This window comes from Triticum aestivum, chromosome 7A (genome assembly GCF_018294505.1).
Source record: "Triticum aestivum cultivar Chinese Spring chromosome 7A, IWGSC CS RefSeq v2.1, whole genome shotgun sequence".
Lineage (NCBI taxonomy): Eukaryota > Viridiplantae > Streptophyta > Magnoliopsida > Poales > Poaceae > Triticum > Triticum aestivum.
In genome coordinates, this window is record NC_057812.1 from 43,296,366 (window position 1) to 43,305,565 (window position 9,200).

At 42.2% G+C, this 9,200-nt stretch overlaps 1 protein-coding gene across 3 annotated transcripts; it reads left to right on the forward strand.

The window, feature by feature from the left end:
* Positions 1-817: 817 nt before the first annotated feature.
* Positions 818-8,094, forward strand: LOC123147132 (ATP-dependent DNA helicase PIF1). 3 transcript variants are annotated; one of them, XR_006473064.1, is made up of 10 exons: positions 818-1,021; positions 1,122-1,331; positions 1,437-1,784; positions 1,880-2,124; positions 2,221-2,295; positions 2,370-2,489; positions 2,579-3,547; positions 3,654-7,171; positions 7,263-7,316; positions 7,818-8,094. XR_006473064.1 is itself a non-coding variant. In XM_044566366.1 (9 exons), exon 8 carries the CDS (start codon positions 5,967-5,969, stop codon positions 7,164-7,166), a length of 1,200 nt encoding a protein of 399 aa, XP_044422301.1. In that variant the 5' UTR covers positions 818-1,021; positions 1,122-1,331; positions 1,437-1,784; positions 1,880-2,124; positions 2,221-2,295; positions 2,370-2,489; positions 2,579-3,547; positions 3,654-5,966; the 3' UTR covers positions 7,167-7,171; positions 7,263-8,094. The 3 variants fall into 3 exon arrangements, 2 of the variants coding, with proteins under 2 accessions (XP_044422301.1, XP_044422300.1); XM_044566366.1 differs by having other exon boundaries at positions 7,263-8,094; XM_044566365.1 differs by having other exon boundaries at positions 3,654-8,094.
* The last annotated feature ends 1,106 nt before the right edge of the window (positions 8,095-9,200 follow it).

Consider the following 9,200-nt stretch of genomic DNA (forward strand, 5'->3'; position numbering starts at 1 on the left):
TTTTTGTCGAGTGTCAGAACAAATAGGGCTGGTCTAATAATTTAGAAATGCATACTAACCAAGGCCTCTAACTTGTAAGAATATCCATGTGATTAGGATCGTCATGCTGTACCGCAATATTGGCCTCTTGCACTTTATTAGCATAACATTTTGTAGGTGTTCCATAGTCTATACCCAAACAAATTAGCATTATTAGTTTAGAAAGCAGACTCGGTGAATTAGTACAACTATATATGGATTACATGATTCATCTCCGCCTTAAAGCCAGTTTAAAAACATCTTCCATCGGTGATTTGCATTGATCACGTTATACTGATTTTGTTCTTCCTCACACCTCAAGCATCTATGCAAAATAGTTATTCTTCACGTTATACTGATTTTGTTCTTCTCCCTTGCAATCAGCTAATCGTGACCACTTTGGGCATCTTACAAGAGCCGCCTCGCTCCCTTTGGGCAGAGCTGACCGGGGATAATAATCACATGGATGATGATAAGAAGGCGCAGGGCAATCATGGCAAACAAGGATGGTATGCACAGATGTCTGACGATAAACAGCCGAATACCTCGAGAAGCGGCGTCAGGCACGTGCTGACAAGAAGGCTGCAACTCTTATTGCTGCGAAATGTCAGCAACTATATCAAGACCATCCTTCTATTCTGTCTCCGGAACGTACACCATTCAGCAATATAACCAACACACACAAATATGGTACATTCCTTACCTCCGGAACTTTACTTCTTCATTGCTTCATGGAGGATGTAATCATGATTGTTCTGTTTCCTTCAATCTTTTTTGCCATGTATAGTGAGTACACCTACAAGCTCTGGGAGTACTGCTCGTCAACCTGTAGATAGCAATGTTCAATGCAAAAAACAAGGTGGGGGGTGGTATGCCTGTCTGTCCCAAGAGAAGAAATCAGAGCACTTGGAGAAGCTCCGTATGGCCCGACTAGAAAAGAAAGCTATAGAAAAAAGTGTGAATGTTGATGTACCTCAATCCCCTGCCACTCAATTTTCCACAGGTAATAAACCCCTATCTGCTATATATTCATTGCCTTGGCTGTCAGACGATGTAATCATATATTTTGTCTCTTTCATTCCTCAATTTTGCCATATGGAAAGTAAGTACAGCAGCAGCCTTCGGTACTACTGATCATCAACCTGTAGAGACATGCAAAAAACAAAGTGGACATGGGTGGTATTCCCGTCTGTCCCAAGAGAAGAAAGCGGAACACCTAGAGAAGCTCCGGATAGCCCGACTAGAAAAGAAAGCTGCAACAAAAAGTTTGGGTGTTGATGTATCTCAATTCCCTGCTCCTCAAGTTTCCACACGTAATATCTCATATCTGTGTTATTCAGTGCCTTCGAGTGTGTCTGCACCAATCAAAAATGTAATCTATGTGATCTCTCACTGATTTTCTTGTCTTCAAGTTGCAGCTTGTACGGTGGGACACAAAAAACAAAGTGGTCATGGTTGGTTTGCTAGACTATCTGAAGATAAAAAAGAAGAATACCGGAAGAAGCGTAGGATGTCCCGGCAGGAAAAACAAAATGCAACTCTCCATGACGATGTTTCGCTTGGTAATATTACTAAATACGATGGTGGTATGCTAAACACGGAGGATGATGATGATAATGATTCGATGCACACTAATCTGAATTACCAACGAGCTAATCTGAATTGCCAGCAAGGTACAGTGCACGTTCAACATATACATGACATGCAAGGACAAGAAAGATTTCTGCCCAGAAGTTTTATATCTGGACAGTCCAGTGAAATGAAAGGTGTGTACTCACCCAAACTAATTTCGTCGTATATGTTGATTGCATGTCCTTTCCGAGTACATCTACCTAATTTCCCAGTACATGTATCTTGCCAGATGCATCTTCTGAGAAAAAACGACGACGTATGAGGGAACAATATGCAAACATGCCAACGCATGACAAAGAGGTTGTGTTGTGTTGTAATCGTGCATATAAGATAGCATGACGGCATACTGGACCATTACACAACCAATCTAACACTACTGATGTCGCCGATGGATCAAAAACGCACTCACCAAGTACACCTTCCATACCGAGGGCATGCATGCCTTCTGGTAAATCATCGTATATATGCCTTCTGGTAAATCATCGTATATATGCCTTCTGGTATAGACTTTTGGTTGTTGACCCAAACCATTTAAACCACTTTCATTGTACCGCTTTATATGTATCCCAGATGCCATCCACACCGAGGAAGAGTTCGATGTATCTGGAATTTTTGAGCCAATTCAACCCACTACTGAAATGGAAGGTATAATGTTCATATTTGTTTGTCCAGTATTACTTAATATTACTTCCGTTCATTCGCCATTATTATGCTCCTAGACTGCTTCGACGACATGCATGGGGAAGATATACTATACGATGATGATGACGACGACATGCATGGGGAAGATATACTATACGATGATGATGACGAAGAATGCAGGATATTTACTGCACAGGGTGGGTTGTACAACAAATTTCACTTACATTTCTGTTGCATACTCTTATTACTTTGCACATCACTGTCATTCTTGTCCATGACTTTGTAGGTCATCACTTCGAGTCATATAGAGTGACAGCTACTGCTGATTTGGGTATACAGAATGATGACCCTTATGACAATATCTACAAAAAACTACCGAAGAGGCATCATGTTTTGAAGAGAAGTGAGTGACTGCGACTACCGTGGAGCAATGAGATTCCAATATGAGGGTCCAGCCTTCTGTTGCAGAAAAGGAAAGGTCAAATTATTTATCCCAGATGTTCCTCAAGAGTTGCAACAGTTGTTTACAAGTCAAGATGATGATGATGCAAAATATTTTAGACAACACATTCGGTATTTTAACTCACACTTCTCCTTCACAAGTCTTGGAGTCACCCTTGACCATCAGGTTAGCAGCGCTGCCAGGACTAGGATATACACATTCCATGTGCATGGTTAGTTGTATCACCGTCTAGACCATTTGGTACCTGCTGGTCAAGGACCTAGGCATTTGCAGTTGTACATTTTTGATACAGATGACACCTTGGAGCATAGGGTGAAGCGGTCTTCAGATCTTGATATCAATCGCATACGAAAGATTTTGCGGATACTAGCCAACAATCCCTATGTGGACATATTTAAGAGCATCGGTTTTGTTCCAAACCTGGCAGAGTATAGGATTTCTTTAAACACAGATATAAAACTGGATCAGCGAAGGTACAATGCTCCTACAACTTCTCAGGTGGCTACGATGTGGGTTGAAGGGAGTGACCCACAGAACACCTTTGATAGAAGTGTTATTGTGTATGGAAAAGGGGATCGTCCTGTATATATCAGAGCATACTATGGATGCTATGATCCTTTGGCGTATCCATTATTTTTTCCCCGCGGGGAAACAGGATGGAACCGTTTCATGCCGTATGATGGACTAGCTACTGTTCAAACAAACCGCGAGGATGACACCGGTGAGGTACCACCTTCTCTTCCTCAGGCCAACGAGGATGAACACATGATGAAGGATGTGAGGTTCCAGCAGGTAATTATAGGGTTGTTGTAATATCAGAAGTAGTGTGCTAATGGTTTTCTTTGATCTTCCATTTTCAGCCTTTGCTAATCGTTTGTTTTCACCAACCATCTTGTAGATGACAACGAGAGCCAGGATGAAGATGGGGTTGTGGAGTCCAGGAAATTTGTCAGCGCACGCGAGTACTATTGTTTCAAGCTACAAGTTAGGAAAGGACTTTTTAACATCATATTGTTCGGTCATCGCCTTCTCCAGCAGTGGGCTGTTGATATGTACATAAAGATGGAGACTATGAGGCTTGATTTCTATTCAAAACCTCAGAATCAGAAGCTCATACGCGCCGAACTCTACCAGGTAATGTTTGCCATTGTGCTATCAACAATGACTTGATAATATGCTTGCTTGAACAATTTTTGCCATAGTGATATTTTTAATAATTGATGTTGCCTCGACATTATGTGTTTTTGATATATGGTTTACTAGACCTGCATAGAAACATGTTTTTATTCATTTACTTCTTAGGGTGTTGTTGATGTCATTGAGGTTGGCGAGACACGTGCTTCTCATGTTGGCAAGAGAATCATTCTTCCACGTACATTTCCTGGAGGTGATAGAGATAAGCAACGGCGATTCCTTGATGCGATGGCTATTGTGCAACGATTTGGGAAACCAGATTACTTCGTCACGATGACTTGCAACCCGTACTGGGAGGAAATAACTTCCAACCTTGCACCCGGGCAGACACCGCAAGACCGCCCAGACCTCGTGGCTAGGGTATACAAGGCCAAGTTGAGAGATATGAAAGATCTTTTGATCAAGAAAAAAATACTTTGGCACGGTTGCTGCTTATGTTCATGCTACCGAGTTTCAAAAAAGGGGGCTACCACATGAGCACTTCCTTTTGATCATGGACACAGATAGTAAGCTAACAAACCCTGATGGTTATGACAGAGTCATATCGGCTGAGATTCCTGACAAGGACGAGTACCCTATACTGCATGCTCTGGTGATCAAACATATGCTCCATGGACCATGTGGTACTCTCAAGAAAAATTATCCTTGCATGATAGATGGAGAATGTCGTTTTCACTATCCTCGACAGTTTTGTGCCGCTACGCAACAAGGAAAGGACTCATATCCGATCTATAGGAGGAGAGATGATGGCCGACGCGTAAAAGTCAGGGGTGCTGTGTTGGATAATAGATGGGTGGTCCCTTACAACCCTGGTCTACTTATGCGGTATAACTGTCACATCAACGTGGAAGCTTGCTCAAGCATCAAAGCTGTTAAATATCTTTTCAAATACATCTACAAAGGACATGATCGTGCATCCTTCTCAGTTGATTCTGCAGGAAATGATGATAGTGTAATAAATGAGATTCGGCAATATAGAGATGCAAGGTTCATATCACCACCCGAGGCTATCTATAGGATTTGTGCTTTCCCGATGTTTGGTGTTTCGCCAGCTGTTCTTCAACTCCAGCTCCACTTACCCAATATGCATACTGTTGCATTCAAAGGGTCTGATAACCTAGAGGATGTCATCACACGCCTGTCTTCTTCTAAAACTATGCTGACGCAATATTTCAAGATGAACCAGGAGGACCCTTATGCACAGAATTTCTTGTACAATGAGTTCCCAGAATACTTTAGATGGATTAAAGGTAAAAAGAAGTGGCAAAGAAGAAAATAGAGGGGACGCAGACAAGTTGGTAGAATTGTGTATGCGAACCCTGCTGAAGGTGAGAGATACTACTTGAGGGTGCTCCTAAATCATGTTAGAGGTGCAATTTCATATGAGGACCTGAAAACTGTAAATGGAAAGATTTGCTTGACCTTTAGAGAAGCGTGTGAGCAGAGAGGCCTTATAGAGACTGACAAATCCCTTGACGACTGCCTGACTGAGGCTGCTACTTTCTAGATGCCTTCTGCTCTAAGAAGGCTTTTTGCGACTATTTTGGTGTTCTGCGAGGCGACCAACATCAAGGAACTATGGGACAAACATCTGGAGGCGATGACTGAGGATTATCGTCGTATCCAGCCCAACCAAGCAGCATTAGAGCAGATGGTGCTTAGAGACATTAGGGATTTGATTCATTCGATGGGTAAGGATATTAAAAGTTACGGCCTTCCAGAGGTGGTTGAAACAGACGGCGATCATTCTAGCGACAACTTGAGAGAGGTTCGGTAGGAATTGTCAGTCGGTGTGGACCAAGATCATCTAGATTTATTTACTTCTTTGAACACTGAGCAGCGAGCTGGATTTGATGAAATATTGGATCACGTGGTCAACAATAGGAGCCAAATATTCTTTGTTGATGGTCTAGGTGGCACGGGGAAAACTTATCTGTATAAAGCACTTCTTGCTAGGGTACGTTCGCTTGGACAAATAGCTATTGCAACTGCTACATCTAGTATAGCTGCATCGATCATGCCCGGTGGACGAACCACCCATTCCAGGTTCAAAATACCGATTAGGCTCACGGACAACAACATGTGCAGTTTCACCAAGCAGAGTGGTACTGCGGAGCTGCTTCATAGGGCATTGTTGATAATATGGGATGAAGTTGCCATGACAAAGCGTCAAGCAGTAGAGGCACTTGATAGGTCACTACAAGATATCATGGGAAGTGATTTGCCTTTTGGGGGGAAGGTTGTTGTGTTTGGAGGAGATTTTAGGCAGGTCCTTCCTGTGGTGACACGTGGGACAAGGGCACAGATCACTGACGCAACACTACCGAGATCTTATCTATGGGAGAAGATTAAGAAAATACGACTGAGGCGTAATATGAGAGCACAAACTGACCCCTGGTTCTCCAAATATCTCCTAAGAATTGGGAATGGAACGGAGGAGACGATTGGTGATGATTATGTGCGTCTTCCTGATGACATTGTGATAGGGTACACTTCCACAGAAGAATCGATAAAGAAGCTTATCGAAGAAGTCTTCCCATCACTGCATGAGAATGCTGCATCTGGAGCCTATATGAGCACACGTGCTATCCTTTCTACCAAGAATGAGCATGTGGACGACTTGAATGAAAAGATGATTGACAAATTTCCTGGCCAAGAAAAGGTATACTATAGCTTTGACTCCGTCGATGATGATGCACACAATAACTATCCAATTGACTATCTAAACTCGATCACCCCAAATGGCTTGCCCCGACATGTTCTGAAAATCAAGGTCAATTGTCCTGTCATTTTGCTCCGAAATCTCGATCCTCACAATGGGCTATGTAACGGAACAAGATTGATGATTAGAGCGTTCCAAGACAATGCAATAGATGCCGAGATTGTTGGTGGACAACATGCTGGAAAGAGAGTGTTCATACCTAGGATTCCTTTGGCACCCTCCGAAGACATATCACTTCCTTTCAAGTTGAAGAGGAAACAATTCCCGATTCGCTTGATTTTTGCAATGACCATAAACAAAGCCCAGGGGCAAACTCTAGCAACTGTTGGTATTTACCTTCCTGAGCCCGTCTTCTCACATGGCCAGCTATATGTTGCACTGTCAAGGGGAGTTTCAAGGCAGACCACTAGGATTTTGGCCAAGCCAAATAAGGACATAGATCCCACAGGGAAAAGCACCAAAAACATTGTGTATAGAGATGTTTTGGAGGGATGATTCAGGTTTGTCATCCATAAATATTGTTGTCGATTTCTACTATTGGGCGTGTATTTGCAATACTTCTTAGAACTAACATCATATATGTGTTTCTAGATGCAGATTTTCGTCAGTACACATCATGTTGGCAGGATACAGAAGCCATCTTCTGTAAGCTGCCTTGCGAAACATTTTATCGTTCAAATTTAGCTCTTAAGTATTTGTTGGTGAGCCGAGCAGTCCCATTTATTCATGGTTGAAAACCTTTGTTGTGAATCCCCATGCTCCATCCTACATGATTATGATTCCTGAATTAATCACTAATTATCCTGTTATGACCAACACTTGTCTCAGTAACACTTATTATTTGCTCTAGCAGCATTGCCACATTGGTTTTCTTTTAGGCAAATTCGTACTTCTGCTCTTGTCAGTCCAATATTTTTTAAATCTACCTCTACATACAAATTTAAAAGGTCCATCTTATCTTATGTCCAGTTTGCAATATACAGAGCAGTTGCACACATGACTCCTTAGGGAAGTTTAGAATTTTTGAATTCATATTGCTGAAGTGTAGATGCAAGTTTCAGTGTGATATGGTGCTTCTAATTACTGTATTGGACTGACAAGACCTGTCGATCTGTGTTGCGACTAATGAAGATGTACATCATGCAGTGGGGAGATGCACAAGAGTTCAAGCATTGTGTATGGATATTATAGATTTCTCGGCACTACCGGATCTGCAACATTTTACCTATTCTGGTCCTCATTGGCTTCTTTGTAATGACATCATTTTTTAGAAGGCCCAGGCTTCTATTGATTCCTCTGTTCAGTTCCTTTTTATAGGAGAAGGTTGATTTTTCAGATTTGTCCCTGCTTGCATGCAGGGGACTTTGTTTTCTTATTTAAGAATTACGGTTAATACATATTTTCTCCTTCAATAGAAACTTTGTTATATAAATGTACATGTATCGATGTAGTAAGTATTGGAATGTTGGCCATTTCCTCTGTCAGAAGTGAATAACCAAAAATAAAGAAGATTACCCCAGCACGACATTTGTATCTACATATTTTACATATATTGTTCGAGCATGATTTTGAGGCTCTGGCTAGCACCCTGATTGCCAGTTTTGATACACAATCTTGAATTTCGAAAATTGTTAATCAACCCTTTCATTCGATCAATTGTCCGAACGGTTTCGCACACATGGTCGTGTTATGATGTGCATTTTGCAAAATTTTCTGGACCTGAAAAAAGCTCGCTAAGCAGTCGTGCCAGAACTTGAAGACAGCTTGCTGGATGTACATTACTACAGACCAAAAATAGAAATTCAGAATCCACTGTATTTTTCACTTACGCTGCTGGCCAGGTCCACTCCCCACTCATATCAGGAGTAGAGAACCTGGGAGTCACAAACATCCTTTCTTCAACCAATTCTAAATAGCCAAATATCCTTCTGTTGGTCGTTGCGTTGCTTCGGGTGTCAACAGCGGACGCTGATGCTGCTGCTCCGTCTTCATCAACTGGGTGCAACTCCTTCTGTTGTCCTCATGCGCAGAAGAAAATCAACAACAAAGCGGCATGGCCTTAAACTGGATGTGCAAAGCATTGATAAGAGGAAAGGATTACTGGTAGTATTTTGCATCAAATAGACGATAATTGTTGGCTGGATACACCATGCAACTAGCGCCCTTTTATATAATATATAATAATAATAACAAACAGCTGGCCTGTTATTTTCCGGCCCCTTTATGTAGTTGGGCCAGGTCCACTTTGGCCCCATCGGGTGTTACGAGATCGTTCGTCCGCTGCCGTAATGTACGTGTAAGAATCAAGAATCAGTCAGCCGCCGCAGTCACCGGGATTGCATGCCCTCGAGCGAGGCCACGCTTCCGCCAAGCTCTCCTGCCATATAAGCGCGCAAGGGATCTGAGCGCGTCCCTTCAAGACATCCATCTTCTCGAACAAATTAGACAAGATTACAAGATTTCTCTTCCTCTTCTTAATTCCCTTGTCCCTTCCGTTTTCCCCAAAGACATGGCTGACTTCTCTCATCG

Bases quoted from the DNA above. Each gene is read 5' to 3' on its own strand.
- LOC123147132 (XM_044566365.1), top strand. From the start codon at position 5,967: ATGCCCGGTGGACGAACCACCCATTCCAGGTTCAAAATACCGATTAGG.